Below are 26,887 nucleotides of genomic sequence, written 5' to 3'. Positions count from 1 at the left end.
CGACTTTCTCTGAAATGGCTGACTGGTTTCACATTTGGTTAAATCCTCACACAGGGCGCTATATTCTGGGGTCTCCCTTCCTGGAAGTCCAGAATTTTCTAGGACCTCAATTTCTGGTTTCTTTTTACTCAAGAGTTCAGTTTTCAGTTTATCTCTCTCCTGTTGCATTTAACTATAAGCTGTGAGGAGAAACCAGGCTGCCCCTTTGACATTTAATTTGGAGATCTCTTCTGCTAAATATCCAAGTTCATGGCTTTTAAAATCTGCCTTTCAGCCAAAGCCACTAGTCAACTTTGTCAGATTATCTGCCATTTTAAAACAAGGATTGCCTTCCTTCCAGCAAGTCCTTGGGTAATATTCATTCTTAAACTTGATATCTGACAACTTAAATAGTATAACAGGAACAAAACAACATCACAGTCCTCGTTTCTGTAACTGATCACGTGGGTGAAGTTCATATTTATCACTACCTTCTTCCACTACCTATTCCATGTTCCCTTTGCCCTCAGCAAGCACTTCAGCTGGCCGTGGTTCTTTGCCTGGTGGGGTGACCCAAACCTTCATTCCTGAAGTTTCAGACCCATTGGTAGTCCCGCCTGGATTAGTCTGGTGCGGTTTTCCATTTATTTTAATCACAGGGCATGGTAGTACTAAAAGACGCCCTAGGGGATCTCCTATGTTCCAAGAAAACTCTTCTTTACCTCCATTGTGTAGTTGCAGTCCTATTTCCCCCAGATAGGGTCAATCACTCCAGACAATAATGCAATCCCCTTCTTGGCTTGTTGATTCTCTAATGACACATGTCTCATTTCTGCCTAAGACTTTATCAGAAGTGTCTTTAGAGTCCGCATTTCTACCAACAGTCTCTTCAAAGCATTCTAGGCCTTCTCTATCAAGCTTCTCGCAACTCCTCCAGATTCTTCCCCTTATTCATTTAAAAAGCTGTTCCAACATGTTTGGTATTTGCAAACTGCAGCAGCACCCCACTCTCCAGTACCAAAATCTGTTCTAGTTTGCTAGCTGCTGGAATGCATATACTGGAAACAGAATGACTTTCAAAAAAGGGGAATTTAATAAGTTGCTAGTTTACAGTTCTAAGGCCGAGAAAATGTCCCAATTAAAGCAAGTCTATAGAAATGTCCAATTTAAGGCATCCGGGGAAAGATACCTTGGTTCAAGAAGGCCAACGACGTTTAACGTTTCTCTCTCAGCTGGAAGGGCACATGGTAAACATGTTGGCGTCTGCTGCCTTTCTTGTGGCTCTACCAAAAAAAGGGCCCCCGTTTTCTTATCAGCATTTTCTAAATGAGACCATACAATAATTGTTCTTTAATTTCTGGCTTATTTTGCCTCACCAAATGTTCCACAGGTTCATTCACATCATTGCATGCCTCACAAATTTATTCCTTTTTTGTAGTGGCACAATATTCGATCTTATGTATAACCATCATTTTGTCTTACTGCTGCATAATATTCCATCTTTGTATACCACAGTTTGTTAATCCACTCATCTGTTGATGAGAATTTGGATTTTTCCATCTTTTGGCAACTGTGAATAATTTGCTGTGAACATCAGTGTGCAAATATCTGTTTGTGTCACTTCTTTCAGCTCTTCTGGGTATATACCAAGTAGTGCTATTGCTGGGTCATAGGGCAACTTGATATTTAGTTTCCTAAGGAACCACCAAACTGTCTTCCATAGTGGCTGTACCATTATACATTACCACCAGCAGTGCATAAGTGTCCCAATTTCTCCACAACCTCTTCAACACCCTCTCCAACATTTGTGATTTCCTGTTTAATAGCAGCCATTCTTATAGGTGTGAGGTGGTATCTCGTAGTTTTGATCCGCATTTCCCTTAAAGCTAATGAAAATGAACATCTTTTCATGTGCTTTTGAGAAAGCTCTTCAGAAAAATACTTATTCATATCTTTAGACCATTTTATAATGGGGTTGTTTGTTCTTTTATTGTTGAGTTATATGATTTCTTTACGTATACAGGATCTCAAACCTTTGTCTGATGTGTGATTTCCAAATATTTTCTCTCATTTAGTTGGCTGCTGCTTCCCCTTTTTCACGAAGTCTTTGGAGGTGCAGAGCATTTGATCTTGAGGTGTTCCCACTTACCTATTTTTTCTTTTGTTGCTTGTGCTTTGAGTGTAAAGTTTAGGACACTGCCTGCTATTACTAGGTCTCGAGATGATTCTCTATATTTTATTCTAGAAGCTTCATGGTGCTAGTTTTTATACTTAGGCGTTTGATCCACTTTGAGTCCATTTTTGTATAGGGTGTGTGGTAGTTAGATTCAGTTGTCAACTTGGCCAAGTGAAAGCACCTAGTTCTGTTGCTGTGGCCATGAGCCAATGGTACGTGAACCTCATCTGTTGCTCATTACATCTGCAGTCAGTTAGGAGGCATGCCTGCTGCAATGAATGATGTTTGATTTAATTGGCTGGTGCTTAAATGAGAGAGCTCAATGTAGTACAACCCAAGCAGCTCAGCATACCTCATCTTAGCACTCACAGCTCAGCCCAGGCCTTTGCAGATGCAGAAAGGAATCACCCTGGGGAAGGCTGTTAGAACCCAGAGGCTTGGAGAGAAGGCCAGCAGAGATTGCCTTGTGCCTTCTCATATAAGAAAGAACCTCGGTTGAAAGTTATCTGCCTTTCCTCTGAAGAACTGACCAAATAAATCCCCTTTTATTAAAAGCCAATCCATCTCTGATGTATTGCATTCCGGCAGCTAGCAAACTAGAACAGGGTGTAAGGTAAGGGTCCCCTTTCATTCTTTTGGCTATTGATACCCAGTTCTCCCCATGTGCATTTGTTGAAAATACTATTGTTCTACTTTGCTAGCTGCCAGAATGCAATATACAAGAAATAGAACAGCCTTTAAAAAGGGGAACTTAATAATTGCTAGTTTACAGTTCTAAGGCCAAGAAAATGTCTACAGAAATGCTCAATCTAAGGCATCCAGGGAATGATACCTTGGTTTAAGAAGGCCAAAGAAGTTCAGGGTTTCTCTCTCAAGTGAGAAGGCACATGGCGAACAGGGTCAGGGTTTCTCTCTCATCTGGAAAGGTATGTGGTGAACATGGCATCATCTGCTAGCTTTCTCTCCTGGCTTCCTTTCATGAAGCTCCCTGGACTCTCTGCTTCTCATGGCTATGTCGTTCTGCTCTCACTGAATCACTCTCATTCTCCAAAATGTTACCTCTTTTATAGGACTCCAGAAACTGATCAAGACCCACCCAAATGGGTGGCAACACATTTCCCCCAATCTGGCTTAAAAATCACTCTTGATTGGGTTATATTTCAGGGAGATGATCTAATTACAGATTCAAACATACAGTATTGAATAGGTATTATTCTGCCTTTACAAAATGGGATTTTGATTAAAACATGGCTTTTCTAGGGCACATATGTCCTTTCAAACCAGCACAACTATTTTGTCCCTGTTTAGTGGATTTGGGGACCTTGCCAAAATCAGTTGACCATACGAGGGTGTGTATATTAATTTTCTTTCTCTTGGGAACAATAAAATTATCTAAAACTGAGCATCCTGATGAACTGTGGACTTTGAGCACTAAACATGATGACTGATGAACGCAAGTGGCTGAAGGATGCACTGATGGAGAAGTAGATTGGCGAATGATGGTGCATACATGAAGGAAGGTTGTGCTGCTACAAAAAGGAACAAAGTTGTGAGGCATGCAATGATGTGAATGAACAGGTGTGAAAATTGGTGAGACAAAATAAACCTGAAACAAAAGAACAGGGATGGTATGATCACCTTTAGAAAACACTTATAAGAAACAGGGGCCTAGACTGCAAGCTTTTAGAGCAGACATATTAAGTCCAAAGTGGTGATTATTATCTCTGGATTTTGAGAGGCTGTTTTATATATATAACCTGATATTTAGAGATAAGAATGAAGCCGAACAAGTTGGGATTAAAATAATTCAGAACACAGGGATTAGAAAGACAGTGTCTATATTTTAGAACCACACATACTCTTTGAGACCAATGGAAGAAAGGTTTATTTGGTCTGGAACTGAAATTTTCTGTAGTGCATAATGTAATTCAACCTATCTGTATAGCTCATTTGAACAACTGAAACACAGGGAGCCCAGAATAAGAAAGAGGTTCTTTAATCCTGTATAGATTATTGTAATGTCTGGATATATCCTAGAGTATATTAAGCAGATAATCAAAAGTATTGGCAAAGTCCCCTGAGGGATGGGAGAAAGAATATGGAACTATTAAACCTTACCATCAGGGAATCTCTTGATACTGTGTCAAACTTTAGGGACACCCAAATCAATAGGCCATGCACTTGCTCATGAGGCTTACTCTTGTGATGCTTATGTAGGTAGCAGAAAAGCTTAGACTATCTATAGGCATGCCTAAGAGTTACTTCTGGAGGACCTCTTTTGTTGCTCAGATGTGGTCTCCCTCTAAGTCCAACTCTGCAAGTGAAATCATTGCCCTCCCCACTAAGTGGGACATGATATCTAGGGGTGAAAGTCTTCCTGGTGATGTGGGAGATGACTTCCAGGGATGAATCCAGATATGGCACCATTGGATCATCAATTCCATCCTGACCAAAAGGAGGAAAGAAGCATAACTATTAAAGTATCAATGGCAGAAAGGGTTCAAATAGAGTTCTAGGGGCTACTTGGGAGGTTGCTCTTATGCAAGATTCAGTTAGACCTTGCTACCTATTATAACCTGTCCCCTAATTAGGACCATTCCATTCCATCTTAAAGAATGCCTAGGGTAATATATAAAATTCCATGCACTAGAATAACTTTCCAGAAACCTACAACCTCCAGATGGGTCCCTGGTTCAGGTAAGTCCTGAAACCTAGCCCAGCCTCTCCGGAACATCAGATAGTTCCATCTCCCTACCCCATATCAGTGACAGACCCTTCCAATATGAAAAATTTAGAATAGCCATAGCCTAAACACCCCTAAAGAGAGGGATGGAAAGATCAAAGGTGATGGTGGAGTTACTCAGGGAAGATAGGATTTAACAAATGAATATGAATGCTGAATCATTAAACTGACATCTCTTTTAATCTTCAATATTTTAGAGCAGCTACAAGTAAAAACCTAAAATTGTGGAATTGTAACCCATGTCCAAGTCTGAAATATGTTCTACAACTAATTATGGTGCTGTGCTTTGAAATTTATAGCTTTTTTGCATATATGTTACTTTTTACAAAAAAAAGTTGATTGTGATGATAAAAAAAATACTTAAGCCCTCTAGCTTTCTGTATACTGGAGTAGTGAGAAGGAAAAATATGAGAAGATCATATGGTAGCCCATGACAAACTCTGGGATCTGCCCTGTAACTATCTGTTGAAGAGTGCTTTGATAACTATTGTTTTTTTTTTATTTCTTTGCTTTGTACATATGTTATACTAACAATAAAAAAAGTTTTAAAAAAATCAGTTGACCAGAGATTTGGTGGTCTATTTCTGTAGTCTCAATTTGATTCTATTGCTTAAAACTTCCATCTTTGTGCCAGTACGATGCTGTTTTGACCACTGTGGCTTCATAATGAGTTTTAAAGTCAGGAAGTGTTAATACTCTCACTTCATTCTTTTTTAGGATGCTTTTAACTATTCAGGGTCTCTTTCCCTTCCAGATGAAGTTGGTAACTAGCTTTTCCAAGTCTTCAAAGTAGGTCGTTGGAATTTTGTTGATACTGCATTGAATCTGTAGATCAGTTTGGGTATAATTTACATCTTAACTATATTTAACCTTCCTATCCTTGAGCAGGGAATGTTTTCCCACCTATTTAGATCTTTGATTTTGATTAACAATGTTAAGTAGTTTTCCGTGTACAAGTCCTTTACATCCCTAGTTAAGTTCATTCCTAAGACCTTGATTCTTTTAGTTGCTATTTTGATTGGAATTTTTCCCTTAACTGACTCCTCAGTTAAGTCAGTGCTTGTGTACAGAAATGATTTTTGTACATTAATTTTATATCCTGTCACCTTGCCGAATTTGTTTATTAGCTCAAGTAACTTTATTGTAGGTTTCCAGGATTTTTTCTAAGTATAGTATCATGTCATCTGCAAATGATGAAAGTTTTACTTTTTCCTTTCCAATTTGGATGCCTTCTATTTTTTTGTCCTGCCTTTTTGCTCTACTAGGAGTTCTAGTACAGTGTTGAATAATAGTGATGATACAGAGGTATCCTTGTCTCGTTCTCAATCTTAGGGGGAAAGATTTCAGTCTCTGTCCATTGAGTATGACTCTGGTTGTCGAATTTTCATATATGCCCTTTATCATATTGAGGAAGTCACCTTTGATTCCTATCTTTTGAAGCGTTTTTATCAGAAAAGGATGCTGAATTTTGTCAAATGTTTTTTCAGCACCAATTGAGATGATAATGTGATTTTTCCCTTTGGATTTGTTTTAATTGGCTACATTTCATTAAGTGATTTTCTTGGGTTGAACCATCTTTGCATTACTGGCATAAATCCCACTTGGTCGTGGTGTATAATTCTTTTATTGTGTTGTTGGATTTGATCTGCTAATATTTTGTTGAGAATTTTTGCATCTGTGTTCATTAGAGAGGTTGGTGTATCATTTTCCTTTCTTCTAGCATCTTTACTCTGTTTTGGTATTTAAATGATTTTGGCTGCATAAAATAAGTTAGGTAGCGTTCCTTTTCCTCAATTTTTTTAGAAAAATTTGAACAGAACTGGTGTTAGTTCTTTTCGGAATGATTGATAAAATTCCCATGAAGCCATCTGGCCTTGGGCTTTTCTTTGTAGGAAGATTTTTGATGATGATTGAATCTCCTTACTTGTGATTGGTTATTTAGATCTTCCATTTTTTCCTGAGTCAGTATAGCTTGTTTTGTGTGTTTTCAGGAATTTGTCCATTTCATCTAAGTCTAGTTTGTTGGCATACTGTTGTTCATAGTATCCTCTTATGATTTCTTTTATTTCTTCAAGTTCTGTAGTAACGCACCCCTTCTCATTTCTGATTTTATTTATTTCATCCTCTCTCATTTTTTCTTTGTCAGTCTTGCTAGTGGCCCATCAATTTTATTCATTTTTTCAAATAACCAACTTTTGGTTTTATTGATTCTTTCTATTGTTCTTTTGTTCTCCTATCCATTTAACTCTGTTTTAATCTTTATTTCTCTTCTTCTATTTGCTTTGAGGTTAGTTTGCTCTTCTTTCTCAAATTTCTCCAGGTGAGTAGTTAAGTCCTCAATTTCACTCTTCTTTTTAAATATCGGCATTTAGGACAATAGATTTACCTCTCAGCATAGCCTTTGCCACATCCCATAAATTGATATGTTGTGTTCTCATTCTCATTTGTCTCCAGATAGGCAGTGATTTCTCTATCAATTTCTTCTTTGACCCACTGGTTGTTTAAGAATGTGTTATTTAATTTCCATATATTTGTGAAAGTTCTTGTTCTTTGGTGCTTATTGATATCTAGGTTCATTCCATTGTGATCAGAGAAAGTGCTTTGAAGAATATCAATATTTCTAAATTTATAAAGATTTGTTTTGTGCCTTAGCATGTGTTCTATCCTGGAGAACATTCCATATGAGAGAAGAATGTATATCCTGGTGTATTGGGGTGTAATGACCTATAGATGTTTGTTAGGTCCAATTTATTTATCAAGTTGTTTATCTTTACTTACTTGTTGATATTCTGTTTGGATGTTCTATTTATAGAGGAGAGTGGTGTTTTGAAGTCTCCTACTATTATTGTCAAAATATCTATCACTCCCTTCAGTTTTGCCAATGTCAGTCTCATGTACTTTGGAGCTCCTTGAACTCCAAATGTTTATAGGGAACATAAACATTTATGATTATTATTTCTTCTTGGTGAATTGTCCCTTTTATTAATATATTGCAATGTCAGTCTCATGTACTTTGGAGCTCCTTGAACTCCAAATGTTTATAGGGAGCATAAACATTTATGATTGTCATTTCTTCTTGGTGAATTGTCCCTTTTATTAATATATTGCAATGACACTATATATCATTGTCTCTTATGATTTCTCTACATTAAAGTCTATTTTGTCTGATATTAGTATAGCTACTCCTGCTTTCTTTTGGTTACAACTTGCATTGAACATCTTTTTCCATCCTTTCCCTCTCTTTTTTTTTTTTTTTTTTTGCATGAGCAGGCTCCGGGAATTGAACTCGGGTCTCCAGCACAGTAGGTGAGAATTCTGCCAGTGAGCCACTGTTGCCCCCCCCAACACATACACACATCCTTTCACTTTTAATCTATTTGTATCCTTGTGTCTAATATGAGTCTCTTCTAAGAAGCATATACCTGGATTATATTTCTTAATCCGTTCTGCCAGTCTGTATATTTTGAATGGTAAGTTTAGTCCATTAACATTCAGAGTTATTACTGAAAAGGCGTTTCTTGACTCCACCATCTTATCGTTTGCATTTCATTTGTCAGATCTATATATTCTTTTCCTTCTTTCCCTTTTCATCCTTTAAGTTACCCTTACCAGTACTCTTCAATTCTGTGCCCTCCTCCAGACTTCCCTGTCCTGTCTTTTTTTTCAACTGGCAGAACGCCCTCAGTATTGCTTGCCCAGTATTGCCAGTCTCTTGTTGACAAATTCTCTCAGGATTTGTTCATCTATGAAAATTTTAATCTCCCCCTCAGTTTTGAAGGACAGTTTGTCTGGGTACAGAATTCTCAGCTGGAAGTCTATCTCTTTCAGGATCTTAAATATATCATACCATTAGCTTCTCACCTCCATAGTGCCAGTTGAGTAGTCTGAACTCAGTCTTACGTGGTTACCTTTGCATGTAGTAGATTGTTTTTCTCTTGCCACTTTCAGGATTTTCTGCTTCTCTTCAACATTTGACAGACTGAGTAGTCTTGGAGAGAGCCTATTTGGAGTTATTCTATTTGGAGTTTGTTGAGCTTCTTTGACTTGCATATTTACATCTCTTATAAGGGTTGGGAAATTTGCTCCCATTGTATCCTCAACTAATCTTCCTAGCCCTTTACTCTTCTCTTCTCCTTCTGGGACACCAATGATTCTTATATTTGTGTGTTTTGTTTTGTCCATCATTTCCCTGAGATCCAATTAAAATTTTTCCATCTTTTTTTTTTTTTTTTTGCCATTAGCTGTTTTGAGTGATCACAATCTGTTGTTCTGTTTTCTAGTTTGCTTATTTTTTCTTCTGCCTCTTCAAATCTGTTGTTGTGTGTCTCTAGCATGTTTTTTATTTGGTCTTCACCATTTTAAATCTCTGTGATATCTGCTATTTTTCCACTTTCTTTCTAATTCCTTTTATGCTCTTCTAGCATCTTCTTAATCTCCTTTATGTCATCCCATTTATTTTATTTAGTAGAGTTATATGAACATCTTTGATTAGTTCCAACTTCTGTGTCTCCGCTGGTGTTTTACTATGGCATTATGTTGGGTGATATCTGTTTGCATCATCATATGCTTAGTGATCTTCTGCTGTCTTTGCGGCATGTAAATATCTTGTTTGGTTTACTGTGAAAGTTGATTTCCTTCAGTAGTTTAAAGCTTTGTATTTGTGGGATGGATGTGGAGCAGGATGCAGGGCATGGTGCAGGGCACAACAGTGTGGTGATGTGTTGCAGTGCAGGTATAGGCACAGGTTGGGGATGCTATGCTGGTGCCTATGAGTGTGGACACCAAGTGGCAGGAAGTATGTGGTTGTGTGGGTGCATAGGTCTGGGGGATTTGGCCTGGTGTGTGCTGGTCTAGGGCACATGGACCTTCGTGCGCATGCACAGAGGTCAGGACACCGGGTTGGCGCCACATCTGTGTGGTTTGGGGGTGGATATGGCCAGGCTGAGCAGGTCAGCACTTGCCCAGAGCTGGAGGGGTGTGACGGGGGGGGGGGTGGCTGTGCACATGCACATGCACAGATCTGGGAGCACCGTAAACTGATGTACACATGTGCAGAGCTCAGGAGGGATGGGGTGGGGTTGCACAACTGTATGAGCTGGGGGCGGGTGTAGTCTGGATATAGAGGTAAGCATTCGCTGCCTTTGTACACTGTGGACTGCCTGCAGGAGCAGGGATGGGGAAGTAGGGCTTGGGTGGGGCGGGTCAAGACTGCACTTTTGCAGGACAGGTGGGTTGGGCTGGGGCAGGCATGTGTGGCTTGGGGTGGTGGTGTGAGGTGAGTATGTGCGGGAGGGGCAGGCGGGATGGGGGTGCTTGGAATGTGGGGGTGGGTGGGTGAAGGGGGTTCAGGTTCATGGGGTGTGGGATGAGTCACGAGTCACGTGGCTGCACCAGTGAGGGTAGTGCGTTCAAGGAATACTCCTTGCCTTACTTCTTGGTTCCGGTCACCCTGTCTTTGCATTCCTGAGGTCTCCAGGCTTCTGCCTTAGGCTATTTGCACCAACCAGATGGTCTCTGGTCCTCTGCTTCTCAGTTCTTCAGCTTTTGCAACCAGGGTCTCCCCATGTGGTGCAGAAGACTCCCAGGCCACTTACATCCTGGAATCACAGTCTCAATCACCTTCCCATGTCTTCTCTATCTGTTCCTTGAAGCAGGGTTGAACTCGATCTATCCTATTCTGCTATCCTAACAGAACTCCCTCTCACTCATTTTTGGAAGAAAGCCTCGCTGGATATATAATTCTTGGTTGGGAATTGTTTTCTTTCAGCACTTTAAGTATTTCAAACGCTGACTTCATGGTTTCCAAAGAGAATTGGCACTTAATCTAATTGGGATTCCCTGATACATAACATGTTGCTTTTCTCTGAAGCTTTCAGAACTCTCTTATTGTCCTTTGCATTTGATGGTTTGATCAATATTTGATAGGTTGTATTTTTCTTAAATTCATCCTGTTTGGTGTTTTCTGGGCTTCTTTGAAGGTGCATATTCATTATTTGCTAAACTGTGAAATTTTCTGTTATTATTTCTTTGGGTTGTCCTTCCCCTTTCTCTCTTTCTTCTGGAATCCTCATAATGCACAGTTTGGCACACTTCATGGAGTCCCACAGGATTTTTAGGCTATTTTCACTTTTGATAATTATTTTTTTCATTCTGCTACTTATCCCAACTCATTTCAATTGTCTTTTTAGTTCACTGATTCTTTCTTCTGGCAGCTCCACTCTGCTATTGAAAGCATCCTTGGAATTTTCATTTCAATTATGGTCTTCAACTACAGTTCTGTTTGGTTCCTTTTAAAAACTCTTTATTGAGATTCTTATATTGTTCATTCACTTTTTCCTTCTCTGTATCTGTCTTCATCTTATTGAGCATGTTTGAAGCTCAATGTTTAAAAGTCTTTGTTCAGTATGTCCAATCTAGTCTAATTTGTTGATGTTTTCTGGATTTTTCCCTCTTCCTTTGGATGGGCCATCATTTCCTGTTTCTTTGTCTCATAATCTTCCATTGCACACTGTATACTGTAATTAAAAAAATGTTAATTCTGGGATTTATTCCTTGAGATATGTTTCTTCAATGTAGCCAGCTGGTGATATGACAGAATTTCTTGATCAGCAATCTCCCTATCAGGGATGTCCACCCAGAGCAAATCTTGTCTTTTCTGGGTCTGTCTTGTTCTTGGTTTCTGCTTCCTAGTGGCTTTAGGAGCAAAATGCAACCCATAAAACTATCCTCTGCAACTCTAAGGAAGTGCACTATATTTAAGTTCCCTCCACTGCCTTTGTCAGGTGCAGGTTGGTACAACAGCTGCCCTCAGAGATCTGAAGTTGTTAATCAAAAGCCATGATTAGCTAATAGCATGTGCCTACCACAGATCTTGGGGAAGTGGATCTTTTTGTTCATTCTGGCACTAGCAATTTAGGCCAGAGACCAGCCCCTACTACTGTTAGATGCAAGAGTGGGGACTGAGCAATTTACTTATATTTACTGTGATTTACCAGCTCCTTCCTCCAAGTCCTCCCTGGATGCTGTAGTGTTATACTGAACTCTGGAGATTCAAAATATTTGATTCAGACAGTTCCTGCCTGTTTAATAATTATTCTGCAAGGAGGGATTGATTCCTGGAGCTTCTGCCTCTACCATCTTCCCATAATCTGATAAATCTATATTTGATATTCTGAGGAACCACCATATTGCACCATTTTACATTCCCAACAATAGTTCCCAACAATGGAACTAGGGTTCCATTTTTTTCTGTTTCCTATCTAACAATTATTTTTTCTTTCTTTTTTTATAATAGCTATCCTTGTGGGTGTGAAGTGGCATTTCATTTTTTTTTTAGTTTTTTTTTTTTAATTGTGAAATATAACATGTACAAAAAAAAGCAATAAATTTCCAAGTACATTTTAACAAGTACTTATAGATTACTTTAGAGTTTGTTATGGGCTACAGTTCATTGTGGTTTTAAATTGCACTTATCTAATAGTTAATGCTTTTTAAAATAAACATAATCACATATTTCACTATTGAGGTATCTCCTCAAAACAGAAAATCACTGAAGTGCAAAGACCAGGGTGAAAGAATCTTGAAGTCTGGGCCCTAAATGATTGCACCTAATGTCTTTCAAACCATCATAGGATGGTATGTTCACTTTAGTTTGTCAAGACTAATATAAAGGAAAAAAGAAAATAATAGAAAATGTCATAGTGACTAATGCAGCAAGTTTTTTTTTCATAAAACATTCATTTTAGTGATACACAGATTTGTATGTATACTAGGTCACAACATTAACACGGATGATAGTCAAAGAAGTTTGAAAGCCATCCCTGAAGCCCAACTACCACTTAAAGTTCGAGTCAATTATACAACATCCTTTACAATATCATTGATTAGTTTCTGCTTTAGGACACTCCAGTGATGGAATATCAGGTCTTTATTTTTAAAAATAATAAGAACCTAACAAAGCATGATACTATATATATATATATATATATATATTTTTTTTTTTAGATGTGAAAATGACTTTAAATTCTTTGTTTTGGTTTAAGTCTTTTGGAAAATTAAGTATGTTTGTATTTTCTTGGAGGTGTTGTAACATTAGAACAGTGTTGCTCACTAGGTCATCAAGCTCTCATCACTGTCTTTGATGCTAGTCATTCCTAAGGTAACTGTCATCATCATTAATAATACATGTGAGTACCAACAGACCAGCTGAGTAGGGCAGCTTTAAGGCCTGTAAATAGTACTGAAAACAATAATTCAATAATCATAATGCCAGCAGCCTCTGAATAGTGTATAAGCATATGAAACACATCAAATAAGCTACTATCTTAAAAACAAAGTTGGAAACAGTAAATCTGCTTGATTCCTTTAAAAATGGGCAATTACTGTGACTCAGGCTGGGAATAAAGTCAAATTATGTGAATTGTGCTTGCTGGTTATTTGAAAATAACAAAAGAAAATTAGGGTAAGACTGAATTGCTTGAGAAATATGCTAATGCATATGCTCAACGAAATCCCAAATCATCAGGCAGAGTTAGCAAAATTAAGATACGTACCATGATCTTCCCAATATCCTAAACATGTGGCAAAGGATTAATACCATATAACCTTGCATTGTAATGATTTGGAACTGTGTTCCCTGTACTAGCCTTCAAAAGGTTTGAGGGAAGGAATTTTTCACACTAAGTTATCTGGTTGACCATGAATACACATATTTGCAGAATTTATTAAATTCAACAAACATTTTATTAATTGCCAGGTACCAAACTCTCTAGAAACTATCAGATTATAAAAATTTTAAAATAAGATACAGTTACTAATCTGAAAGGTTTCCCAAACTTAGAGGATAGAATATAATTTATAGTTGTGTGATATGGAGCATAGTGGTAGAAAGGTGAGTTACTGCATTGTCTAGAAGTTGGAAGCTACCGATGTCCAAGCTATTTTAAAGGATGACCCTGAAATGTGAATACATAGGGAAAGACATTCCCCAGTGAGGGTTTTCATATAAAACATGCCTAAAGGCAAAAGGTGCTAGGAGATAGTTGGAGAGATGGGTTGATAACTAATCTTCAGATTTTTTTTTAATGCTGTTAACAACTTTAAATTCTATCTATTATACAAAGCAAACCAGTGAAGGCTGTTTAGGTAGGAAAGAACTGATCAGATTACACTCCAATGGACTAAGTAAACAGGACTAGTTAGGAAGTTAATCCAGGTATAAAATGAGGGCCTGAATAAAATGTAGGCCACTGTCCACAAATGATGATGTATTGAGTGCATCCCAAGTACTGATGAAACAGTTCTCCTCAAAAGGAGCTTTTAGGTTAGAAAGCTATTAAAGAGGTAATAAAGGATCATGCCTGGGGAAGTAGAGTGCTATGAATGATATAACATGAAGTGCTAGGGGCATTATAGGCATGTCAGGTCTCTTTGGGAAAGAGACTTGAAGGATAAGTAGGATTTGAAAGATTTGAACTGATTTGAAGTACTTACGGTATTTACCACTAAATCCTATATATTCCTCCATACTCCCCCTAAAGACAACCACTTTCTTTTGTCCTCACTGTAAATCTATCAAAGCACCTAAAAAGTTGATTTAAAATAGGTAAATGCTTTAGAGTTCAGTCTCAACACTGTCCATCTAACGTGACAATTTGGAGGTCTCTGTTAATGTTTGCAGTTTCAATGAGAAAAGCAAATCAGACCAAAATGAGAAGTGGAAGTTTCATGTTTGTTTTTTTTAGGAAGGGAGAGTACATAAGGTGTTCAATAGGCTTGGTATGAAGGAAAATGTAAGTTATCAAAACATATTACTATGGGTTCATGCAGTTTTAGTAACTTGTAATAGTATTTCCTCTTCATACATTTAATAGAATTAATGTTAATTACTTCACCAATAAGTATGAAAGAATTTCGAATGCATAACAATTCTGTAGTAACAAAATCTGGAGACAGTGCAGAATTTTCAAAGTATGAACCAGTGGTTTCTGGTAATTTCTCCTGGTCGATGATCAAGGTAGAAAATCAGGAGTGGATTACCTTTTTTTTCCCAAAGAAAAAGAAATCAGACAAGTGATGTTTAAAACTTTATTTTTTATTAAATGGTATGTTCCAAAGTTTTTACATTGTCAGTTGGATTGTATTTGCAATGACTATTGTCATTGGTAATCAAGAGGAAGTTCAAGTACCAAAATGTTCTTTAGAGATGTAACTTTGTATTTTTCTTATCAATGTTCTGGCCAAGTATCTCCTTACCACATATTTTCTAAGTGCGGATTACTATGTATCTGACAGAATCAATTCCTTTCTTTAGTCTTTCTGGTTCACATCTTTCCCCAAGGTATAATGACAATTTAGGCTTTAATTTTTACTTCTCTTATGTATTGTACTCGTGTGGTAAAAGAAAATGACAGTTTTCATAAAAACTGAGAGAATGACTTTCCAAAGATCGTAAAGATAAGTTCTCTCTGGGATATGTAGCAGTACAAGCTTAAAAATAATACAGTAAAAACAACAAGGCTGTCTCAAGCGTAACTTTTAGATCCTCGGGCAGGCCGAAGGAAAACAAAATCGTTAATGTTTATTATTCTTTCTTTTAGTCAGTGCTCAATAACAAATGAAGGGCTTCAAACTTTTCTCCCTAATCGGATTTGTTTTGTTGTGGTGCCCTTAAAAACGGTGAGACTGTTCATTTTGCCTTTATGCAAACACAGCCCCCAGGAAAGGTTACAACTGTAAGCTTTTACTCATACCAGATATTCCCGGATATACTAGTTTAAAAAGTATTATAAAATCTTTCTAAGTGTACTGTCTGCTCATCAGATTTTAACACTCAAGCATTGTGCCTTCTTCAAGTCATTGTCTGTGACTGACCATCTTCACAATTCAGGGATTCCCCTGAAATTGTTTCCCTTCCACTAGCGGAGTCATCCTAACCTAGTAGGGAACGCAGTTATCAGTCTGAACGCTGATGGTCGTGGCAGTTAAATCTTCATTCCATCGGTCAAGTCTTAGCTCTCTTCTCTCTTGGATGTTTTGTTTGCCTTGGTCTGACTTGTAGCAGTACAAGCTTAAAAATAAGTTAAGCTTGCAGAGTTAAGGAGACTCTTGCTGGCTGTGCACCCGGCCGGCGCTGGCCGGAATGGACTCTCCTCACGGTGCCCGACCAGACCCCAGCACCCCGTGAGCGGCACCCTAACACTGATCCTGGGATAGTCTCGCGTTCCTCGGGGCAGTCGAGGGGACTCCAGGCTCCTCCGCGATAAGCTGCGGGCAACCAGTTTTGTTCGTCTGGTGCTGGTTCAAAGTTCTGCGGGGTCAACTTCTCCCAAGTCAACTCGCTTCAGAAGTAAGGTAAAACTTACCTTGGGGCCATCCGCCCCAGCCCGCAGCGGACCAGCACCGCCACAAGCCGCGGGAACCAAGTCTCGGCGGGTTACCTCAGGACAGGACAGCGCAAGCCGGTCACCTCCTCTTTCCGGCATCCGCGACTTCCGGACTTGCGCAGTCGGCCGCTTTCCCGCCGCCCCCGGCGCACCGCGCCCTCCCCCGCCCGCCGTGTATCCCGGCATGCTCCGCGGAGGAAAGGCCCGAGTCGACAATAACAAACCGAGCGAGCGGCGTCCTCGACCCTAGATTCTCTGCGGTGTCTGGGTCTTCGCCGCTCGGCCCCTCGGCTCTGACCGGCCGTGGCTCACCGCCCCCGGCCCCCGGCCCGGAGCCGAGGGGCCTGACCGCGTCCCCAGTCGGGCAGAGCCCACCCTCCCCGCCCGGAGCTCCGGGCCGGCGCCGGACGCGGCCGTTGTGTCGGTTGGCGGCGCCGAATGGGCGGTCGGTAGCCGCCGCCGAGTACCAGGCGGCGGCAGAAGATGGTGTCGGGAACCTGGGGTTGTGCTGCTGCCGCTGGCGGCGGAGGAAGCGTTGCCGGGTGAGTGCCGCAGCCTGTCCCCTACCCCTGCAGGGTGTCTCCCGGCTGACCCGGAGCGGGTCCAGCAAGTGTGTGCGGCCCCGAGCCAGGTCGAGCAAGGTGTGTGTGTCCTCGGTCCCGATCCCGGCAGGTGAGTGTGCCCTAGCAGGTCTCGGCAGGTGTGTGCGGCTCCGAGCCTGTCCCGGCAGGTGTGTGCGGCCCGGAGCCTGTCCCGGCAGGTGTGTGCGTGTGCGGCCCGGAGCCTGTCCCGTCAGGTGTGTGCGGCCCGGAGCCTGTCCCGGCAGGTGTGTGCGGCCCGGAGCCTGTCCCGGCAGGTGTGTGCGGCCCGGAGCCTGTCCCGGCAGGTGTGTGCGGCCCGGAGCCTGTCCCGGCAGGTGTGTGCGGCCCGGAGCCTGTCCCGTCAGGTGTGTGCGGCCTCGAGCCTGCCCCGGCAGGTGTGTATGCCCGGCCGCGGGACCCCTCCTGTGGCGCGCAGTCGGTCTCCCCCACGCGGGTCCCCGCGACGCCCGATCAGCCTTGTGATGTTTAGACTCTAGAAACCGGAGCGTGGAGTTGGTCTCAAGGAGGGACTGAGACCTGCTGTCGTCCCGAGCGCGGAGTGCGAGGATCGGTGTAAAGTTACTTCTGGGAATGACTCAGCCTCTGCCTGTCCCACTGGTAGATTTGGGATGGAGTGTGTATACGGATGTCACAAGCTCCTTGGTAGAAACCACATACATTAACCAACGTGAGAAATGGCAGCTTCTGAGTGGAATGTCTCGGTCATTTCTTCCACTGCCGGGGGTTGTGTTGTGGTTACTGTTATGGTGTCTTAATCTGGTCCTTCACGTCATGCCCTCTTCAAGTGTGGCCATGCCATGAAGTGGTGTAGGCACAGGTGCCAGGGAAGACTAACGTGCTGAGTGTTGATACAAGAGTCACCTTAGGAGATGGAAATGTGCTCACGTTCACTAAACACAGCGGTGATTGGGGCCATTAAAATGTGCCTACCTTGCTAACCATTTTATCATGTTCTTTCTTATGTGTTGGTAGTTTCTGTGGCGTTTACTGTGAAGGGTTAGAAGATTTGCACCTCCAGCTATTGAGGAAAGTACTTTTAATTTGAGTAGACTTGAACCAGTGCTTTAATCAAGACTATTTATTGTATTTCCATAGATAATGCAAAGAGGACCTCCCAATTCCTGTCAGATATTACTGTGGGAAGCCAAAGGGACCATTAGGAAGGTGGCTGATTTTATTTTGTTTTTTTATTTCATCTATAAGCAGACCGTTGGTAGGGATTTGGAAGTATTTTTGGTCTTTTAATTTAATGCAGTAGCAGAAAACGAACATTTTTTCCTCAAAATTCCTGTTACGTTTTTATTTTAGTGATTATAATTGTGCATAAAAGCTTCTGTTTTATATCAGGGATGCTTTAGGCACATGATGTTTAGGTTGATAAATCACTGTCAATTCGGAGTTGCCTATGGATGCAGACCATTTTTTAAAAAGTAATTTTATTTACAGACTGAATATTTTGTTAATTATTATTTATGGACTTTGTCCTTTGTATAGTGTTATTGAATGGAAGGGAAAGCAATGAAGCCTTGCTGTCAAACAAAAGATCAGAATGTTTGCCAGATTGACTTTTAGCAAATCATAGTTATGAAGTACAAAAGAGCAAAGGACACAAGATTTTGTTTTTGAAAAGCCCCATTTTTTAACCCAAATTTTGATGATTTTTAGGCTGGTGAGAGCTTTTATTTGGCCTCTAATTTTGAATATAATTAATGCATTCAACAAGTATCTGAGCACCTGGTATATGCCTTACTTTGCAGATGCAGGTAACTTAAGAATATTAAAAAAAAATAAAAAAGACTGTATGGTAAATTTTTCTTATCCAGGGACTGGTGTTCTCTAACCCCAACTGCTTTTTTTTTGTAGTAAAGAATATATTGTCTCAAGAAATTCAGATGACTGTCGGGCAGTTCCTTTCTGCAGATCTTCATATTCATTCAGTTACTATTTCCTTACCATAGATAAGATTGTTGGACCAATTACTATGAGGAATTTAAGAAAGTATAGTTGCTGTTGCCTTTAAAAGAAAGAAGATTGGAGTTCTGTATAAAAATAATTATAGCATGGGCATTATTTGAAATTGGTAGGAAAGACTCACAAATCAAATTACCTTGAATCACAAACGTCCTACCTACCTCAAAGGGTTTTTTTTTTCCCTCTCCCTTTTTTTTTTGCTCCCCCATTATTTATTTATTTTTAATCCATATATTACTCATCTGTCCATACCATAGATAAAAAGAGCATCAGACACAAGGTTTTCACAATCACACAGTCACATTGCGAAAGCTATATTGTTATACAGTCATCTTCAAGAAACATGGCTACTGGAACACAGTTCTACGGTTTCAGGCACTTTCCTCTAGCCTAATACACCTTAATCTAAAAAGGGGATATCTATATAATGCCTAAGAATAACCTCCAGGATAACCTCTCGTCTCCATTTGAAATCTCTCAGCCACTGACACTTTATTTTGTCTCATTTCTCTCTTCACCCTTTCAGTTGAGACGGCTTTCTCAATCCCTGGATCCTGAGTCCCAGCTCATTTTAGGATTTCTGTCTCATTTTACCAGGGAGGTTACACCCCTGGGAGTTGTGTCCCACGTAGACAGGGGGATGGTGGTGAGTTTGCTTTCTATGTTGGCTGAGAGAGAGATAGACCACATCCCTCAAAGGATTTTGACAGGTATTTATTGTGTATTTACTATGTTCCAGGCAGTATTCTAGAAGTGCTAGTGATTAGGCAGCAAATAAGACAAATCCCTGTCCTCATTCAAGATAAAATATTGAGTATGTTATAGAATGATACCTGTTCAAGAGACAAAATAAAGCAGGGAAAGAGAATATGAAGTATCAAGATTGGGTGAAGTTTTTGATAAGGTGGCCACCTAAGGCCTCACTGACTTTTTTGAGTAAAGTCCCAAGGAAAGTGAGGGAGCCAGCTATATGATTATTTGGGGAAAGAATATTCTTGGCAGAGGGAACTGTAAGTGCCCAAATTCTGAAATACAAGTGTTCTGAGTATATAGAAGGAACAGTGAAGAGGTTACTGGGGTGACCTGTGTGAACGAGGCAGAGAGAAGATAATGGGGGGGACAGGGCTGTTTCTAGATGGCATCATACTTTGCAGATCAGAGTCAAGGAAACCATAATGTACTCTAACCTTGCATGTGCAAAGGTGCAGGCATTTAGTTCCAATAGAACCAGCAAGGCTGTAAGGTGATTGGGAGCCAAATTCATTCATTTACAAAATATCAGTTGAATCCCTGCAGTATAATAGTGAACACGAGGGACCTTACTATATGTAAGATCTGCAGAAGAAATGATAAACATTTTGAAGATTTTAAAAAAGATAAGTGACAAGTACAGATTGCTTTGAGATGGAGAATAAATGTAAGTCTAGAGAATTAGATTTTGGAGGGCTAGATTGGAGCGTTTGAACTTACCTCTGTAGTTATTATGGACTTAATAAGTTTAGTTTATCTGTAAACTGGACCCAGTTGTCCAATGCCTGGAGAGGATGGCATTTCTTTCCATACCTTCATAAGGGTAAGGTTCTGTTAAATAACCTAACTGCGAGTTGTGTACTTGAGTGCCTCCAAGCACCCTTTCGTTGGTTAACTTGTTTTTGCTTCTACAGAGTGCTGTGAGGATTATGAAATAACTTTTTGTCACCATGATTTTGCTCTCTTGAATGCTGATATTTTATTGACTTGTAGTTATGGTAGGGATGAAAATAATTGTGACCCATTTCCATTTTTTTGGTTGTTGTTGTTGTTACTGGTTTGAAGCTATATTATTTTTTCCTTCATATTTCTCATGTAATAATTGGACAGTAACTCCAGAATATCTCCATTCAAATATTAAATCAATACCATTCTGTTAATATGTCCATGGCCATTGTAGCAGTTATACTGCAAATGCCATGTTTATATGTGCTTCTTTGATATTGCTGTATGTTTACAGAGTTTGAGTTTACACAGTTTTGTTTTCATTATTTTTGCTCTTACTATCCATTTTAAGATAAAACATACAACTCGAAAATATGTGCCACAGATATAATTATATGACTGTTAAGATTCATATATAAAGGACCTATCACTGCTTAGTGTTGGTATCCCTTAAAAATTATCCCATGCACAGCCCTGGATATTATGTCTCAGCTAGTGACAGTAACACAAGTGCATGTGGCTCCCAGATATGCTTGGAATATAGGACAGCTATGTTTTCATTGGTTTCATATAAATTCATTTTGATGGTTCTTTTGAATTTCTATTAAGCAGAGGCCATCAAATAAAATATTTCTAAATGCAAAGGAACTAGTTTTTGTGAATGAGGCCAATTATTCAATCTCCATTGCAAACTGTGGACTCTAGTTAACAGTAATATTTTAATATTCTTTCATCAACAGTAACAAGGTTCTACACTAAATAGGGGGAAAATGGGTGGGGGTGCAGATAAGAGGTATGGGAGGATTTGTTTCTTTTTTCTTTTATTTTTATTTCTTTTCTGGAGTAATGGAAACGTTCTGAAGTTGATCATGGGGTTGATGCACAACTATGTGATGATACTGTGAGCCAGAGATCATATACTTCACATGGTTGTTGTGATGTGTGAATATATCTCAATAAAACTGCATTAAAAAAATAACAATCTAGAGTTGATTTAATGATATTCTGGCATGGGACAGCTTTTTTATTTTTTAGAATGGTAGTTTGCTAATATTTCCAAATATGTGTTTTTCTTTTTAAATAATTTTTGTGAATGGTAGGGCACCAAAATGTGTGACACACTTATAAGTACCAATATGGAAGGCTATCCATTATTCAGCTCTAGCAAGTTGCAAAGTAGAATGCAAGATATCTCATTTTTGTGAAATTATATTTTATGCGCACACATGTATACATAGATTGACTGCATAGAAGAAAAAACCCTGAAGGATATTCCCAAAACAGTTGTTCATCTTTGTTTTACAAATATTCCTGTTCTGATATCTTTACCACCCTGTTGACTGTCTTTTATTTTATTCTTTGAAGGTGGTACAATTTCAAATGTATTAACCATAAAATGTAGCATTGAAGATGACATGTGACGTGAAAACTGTTAAAAAAAAATAAGCTCAGGATAAAAACTGAATTCTTCATGAAAATGCAGTTCACATCATGTTAGGAGCAGATACATTTACGTTAGCTGTCTTTTTGCACCCGCTTTCTGTATCCCCAGTCTTTTGGCTCTGTCATTTCATGAAGTTACTTGTTTCTAGTTGTGGAAAAGAGCATACATTTATCATTCCTAAACCTTTCTGAAAGGGTCTCTTAGGGGGAACTGTTAGGGAGTTTTGCTGGCCAGCTGCTCTTTTCTTCTTTTATTTCCTTCTTTTACTCTCTGCATTAGGAAGAGTAGGATCAGATGGAAGTGCATTTGATTTGGAGAGACAAATGCCCACTTTTCAGTACCTGGGCAACCTAGATACTTCATTTGTTGGTGGAGATTATTTTCTTTGATGTAGCTCCCAGTGAACCTCAGGCAGGCAGAAATGCCAAGAACTGAAATTTGCAGAATTGCAAATCCAGGCAAAGTCATTCTGAATCCTTGTTTCTTTTCTCATGGAAGTTTTTTGTCTGCCTTATCTAGTGACATTCAAATTTCTTCACATGGGTTCTGCTTGAGTTGAAACAACTTGACAGTATTTGTATTCCTAGAATCTAGCACAATATCTGGCATATATCGGGTGCTCAAGAAATGTTGGATGAACAGTGGATAAATGTGTTCAATTTGGAGGTCAGATTTGTCACGTTTTTTTCTCATTTCTTCCTCTCCTATCCGAAGCTAAATTCTGAGTTTTGAATGTATTAGAATAATTGACAGCAAGGCTGGAATGACTGACGTAATCATGGTGATCACCTCTCAAAAAAGGAAACTAAATTAGCTAAATTAATCTTTATTTAATTTTGGGGTTTTCGGTTTTATATGTGGGTGAGGGGGACTTTCTGTAGAATCAGAGTTTTAAAAGCACACCTACCTTCCTCTGCCTTCTCTCCTTCCATTGCTTATAGGCTAGATCTTAGAAGGATCCATTAGGAGCAGGTGTCCTCACATGGCATAAGGTTCCCTCACCCCAACTCCCAACAACAACAACAACAACACACACAAAAGGATAATTCATACCACGTTATGTAACTACTTAAGAGCCCTGTAAGTTCTGCGTGCCACTTGGACTTTTAAGGATGAATAAAATTCAGGTGAGGTACAGGTAGGCGGACTTTTATCTGTCAGAAAGTGAGGATAGTTGGGGTTTTATGTAGAAGAATAGAGGGAAATACTGCTAGAAAGATAAACTGAGTTAATTATGAAATTCGTGAATGCTGGAGTTTAAAGTCATGATTACTACTTTTTTTTATTACTACTATTTTTAATTTTTTTTACTGTATTTATTTACTAGGTCTGTCAAGGAATCTGAAGTATGTCCTCTCCTGTCACCTACTCTGCAGAAGGTTTTGTTTTGTAGATCAGTAGATAGATTTGTAGAGGTTATCTGATACTCTTACAGCTAGTCAGTTGCAGAGATGAGATTCAAATACAGGTAGAGCTTACTCCAAAGTCTGCCATTTTAATGTCTTGCTATGGGTCAAGGTTGTCAAATTCATGTGCTTGGAGGTGTAGGCTGATGAAATTAAGTGAACCCCTCTGGTTAATGGTGAAACCTGTGGAAAGTCTGAGGTCACAGGAAGAAGAGGTAACTGCAAAGATTTAGGCAGACAACAGAGCATGTCTGGGGCCCTTGGTTTGTGATTTGCTGTAGGCAATAGTGAGGTGCCCAAGAACGTGGCTACAGTGGTTCTAACAGATGGCAATGTTCAGGAAAGATTGGAGCTGATAGAAACATAGAAGTGTACAGAAGAGTTTGTGGGCTCTAAATTAAGGGTTTTGTCATTGAAAATTTCCTTTTTGTACTCAGATGAAAAAAGTTAGAGGTGAAGCCAGTCATGGTCACACAGTCAGCAGTGGGGACAAGGACTTGAATAAAAGTGTTCTGATTCCAAATCTCATGTTCTTTTCGTGATTGTATTCTTCCTCTTATGTCTACAAAAGATAATAATTGGAGCACTAAAAATGAGTGGCCAGGGTAGATTGTAATTGAAGGGCTGTAGGAGCTGGAATGGGGAAAGCAGCACATTATCATAGGAGGTCTGAGGAAGATGGGGGGTCTTTGTCAGTTTTTCTAGGGCAGCAAATATGAGTTCTTTAATACAGTATTTGTCTTTTTTCTTTTTCAAATGGAAATAAGTATGTTCCCCATGAATATAAATGTTATTTTAGAAGGAAATCAGAAAAGGTGAAAATCCGGCATGTAGAGCTAGCCTTTGTTTAACAGGTTGTTAAATTGTTCCCAACTTTTAAAATGTCTTTGTATACCTACTCAGTCCCTCTGCATTACTTAATATGAAAGTAAAATCCACAAACAGAATATATGAAATTCTGTAACTTGTTTTTCTTTCTGAATACTACATATAACATTCATCAGTATGTCTAGTTCTAACATTTAAAAATATCTTAATGATGTCATATTATATACTTATACCATAATTTTAACCAATTATCGTATAGATAGTTTTCTCATTTTTCATGTTAAAATAATGGTATAATGAAGGTCAGTGGGTATGTATCTTTGAATAGTTGTTTGATACATTTCAGTTAATTACCAGAGTAGAATTGCTGGTTTACACATTTCGAATTTGGGAACATTTGTCAGATTAAATCTCCTTAAAGGTTGTGCTAATTTAAATTCTTGTAAAAAGTGTGCCCGTGTACTCACTGCTGTCTTGTAAACACCTGGTACTCATTTTAGTCACTAGTAATCTGAAGGGGGAAAAATGATATTTTATTGACCTTTTAGTTTACATTTCTTAGTGAGTGTGTACCCTTAAGTAGAGTTTATTTTTCTGCATTGTTTGTCATGATACCATTGTTTGAATAATTCATCTTCTCCCCGTTTTGAAATTCTGCCATTATTGTACGTGTGTGTGCATATTTTGATGTTTGATTCTGTTCTGTTTCATACGTTTATCTATAATAATATATCAGAATCTCATTTTTAACTACTTTGGCTTTAAAATATATTTTAATAAATGGATAGGATGAATATTCTCTCCTACAGTATCTCAATATGTATATTAGACCTTTAATAGATATTGTCTCAAGGAATAGAGGCAAAGGATAGCAGTCTCTAGGCAGAGGGCCATATAATTTTGAGAAAACTCACGTCAGTTAAGCCACTAACCCGTTGCTTTTAATTTAGAATTAGTTAACTTGTGTAAATTAAAAATAACTTGTATAATAAATATGGTTTGTTTTATAAAAATTAAGCCAAGCTTATATATAGAATGAGTATCATGCCAAACTATAGAAAATCTTGACTGTTTGGGTAAAAATAGAATTGTGTGCTAGGCTGTTTATATGAAGCATTATAAAAAGGTAATTTCTAATACCTTCAGAAGTTGACCTCTATGCTGTTACCTTACATGTGATAATTTTACTTTTAGATTATCTAGATTGTCAACCCACTTAAGAAATTTAATAGATTTTACAAAACTTAGAGGAAAATGTACATGATGAACCACCCTAAAGTTGTTAGTTCAGGAAAGGACTAGCTCTTTTTAATGTTTGTTTTCTGAAAGAAAGCCAGGGATTTACTTATTCTCCTCAGTTTTGGTCTTAGTAATGTGGTCAATGAAGATTAATTATGTGTTCATATAGTAACTCAGGTTTACATATCTTCGTTTAATTTTTTGAGTTTACCAGAGTCATAATAGTCAAATCATACAATATCTGTCCTTTTTTGTCTGATGTTTTTCACTCAGCATTATGTCCTCAAGGTTCATCCATGTTGCCATGTGCTTCAGGACCTTATTTCATCTTACTGCTGCATAATATTCTATCACATGTATACAGCGTATTTTGTTTATCAACTTATCTGTTGATGGGCAGTTGGATTGTTTCCATCTTTTGGCAATTGTAAATAGTGCTGCTATGAGCATCAGTATGCAAAGTCTGTTCATGCCACTGCCCTCAGCTCTTTTGGATATATACCAAGTATTGGTATTGCCAGGTCATAGGGCAACTCAGTATTTAGTTTTCTGAGGAATTGCCAAACTGTCTTCCACAGCAGCTACACCATTATATATTCCCACCAGAAGTGAATGTGTTCTATTCCTCCACATCCTCTCCAACATTGTACTTTTCTGTTTCTTTAGTAGCAGCCGTTCTTACAGGTATGTGTTGAGGTAATATCTCGTTGTCATCTTAATTTGCATTTCCCTTATAGCTAGTGAAAAGGAGCATGTCTTCATGTGGTGTTTTTTTTTTTTTTTTTTGCCTTTTAAAAAGGGAATTTAATAATTTGCAAGTCTCTAGTTCTCAATCTGTGAAAACTGGAAACATTACAAATTTGAACATTAAAAATGTCCAAATTAAGGCACCGACAAGATGTTGTATTACCTTTACTCAAGAAAGGCTGATACAGTCCAAAACAGCTCTGTCAGCTGGGAAGTCATGTGGCTGGCATCTGCTTGGGTCTTTGGGTTCTGAACACCTCTCTCAGCTGACTTTTTTTCCTCATTTCATAAGGCTTCCCTGGGGCGCCTTCCTTGCACATCTTCAAAGGTCTCTGGCTGTGTGGGCTCTGTTGGTTCTGAGATTTTTTCAAGAGGTTTACTCTTTAAAAAAAAAATTTTTTTTTAAAAATATTTTTGTTGATACAAACAATCCATACATGATATACAATCAACGGCTCATAGTATTATCACATAGTTGTGTATTCATCACCATCCTAATGTGCTTTTTTTTTTTAACACTTTTTATTGTGAAAAATAACGTATACAAAAAAGCAATAATTTTCAGTTACAGAACAGATTTCAAAGTTTGATATGGGTTATAGTTCCACAATTTCAGGTTTTTCCTTCTAGCTGCTTAAGGCAGTAAAGACTAAAAGAATTATCAATATAATAA

General features: G+C 38.8%; 2 protein-coding genes across 7 annotated transcripts in view; one reads left to right on the top strand and one right to left on the bottom strand.

Moving 5' to 3' along the window:
* The window catches only part of LOC143688621 (uncharacterized), a 35,281-nt gene extending 18,621 nt beyond the window's left edge, over nucleotides 1–16,660 (bottom strand). Inside the window, exon 1 of the mRNA XM_077166752.1 lies at nucleotides 16,262–16,660. Coding sequence (XP_077022867.1) covers nucleotides 16,262–16,468 — 207 coding nt within the window. The 5' untranslated portion in view covers nucleotides 16,469–16,660. The remainder of the gene's footprint in view (nucleotides 1–16,261) is intronic.
* RB1CC1 (RB1 inducible coiled-coil 1) overlaps nucleotides 16,460–26,887 on the top strand; it is a 105,355-nt gene continuing 94,927 nt past the window's right edge. For 3 of the 6 annotated variants that reach the window (XM_077166747.1, XM_077166749.1, XM_077166746.1), the window contains exon 1: nucleotides 16,460–16,824. The gene's annotated coding sequence lies outside the window, so the exon portion shown is untranslated. The other 3 variants (XM_077166751.1, XM_077166750.1, XM_077166748.1) reach the window with 2 other exon arrangements.

The sequence above is a fragment of the Tamandua tetradactyla genome, chromosome 6 (assembly GCF_023851605.1).
Source record: "Tamandua tetradactyla isolate mTamTet1 chromosome 6, mTamTet1.pri, whole genome shotgun sequence".
NCBI classification, from domain to species: domain Eukaryota; kingdom Metazoa; phylum Chordata; class Mammalia; order Pilosa; family Myrmecophagidae; genus Tamandua; species Tamandua tetradactyla.
The sequence above is the reverse complement of the archived record's forward strand: the minus strand, read 5'-3'. Positions and strand labels throughout refer to the sequence as shown.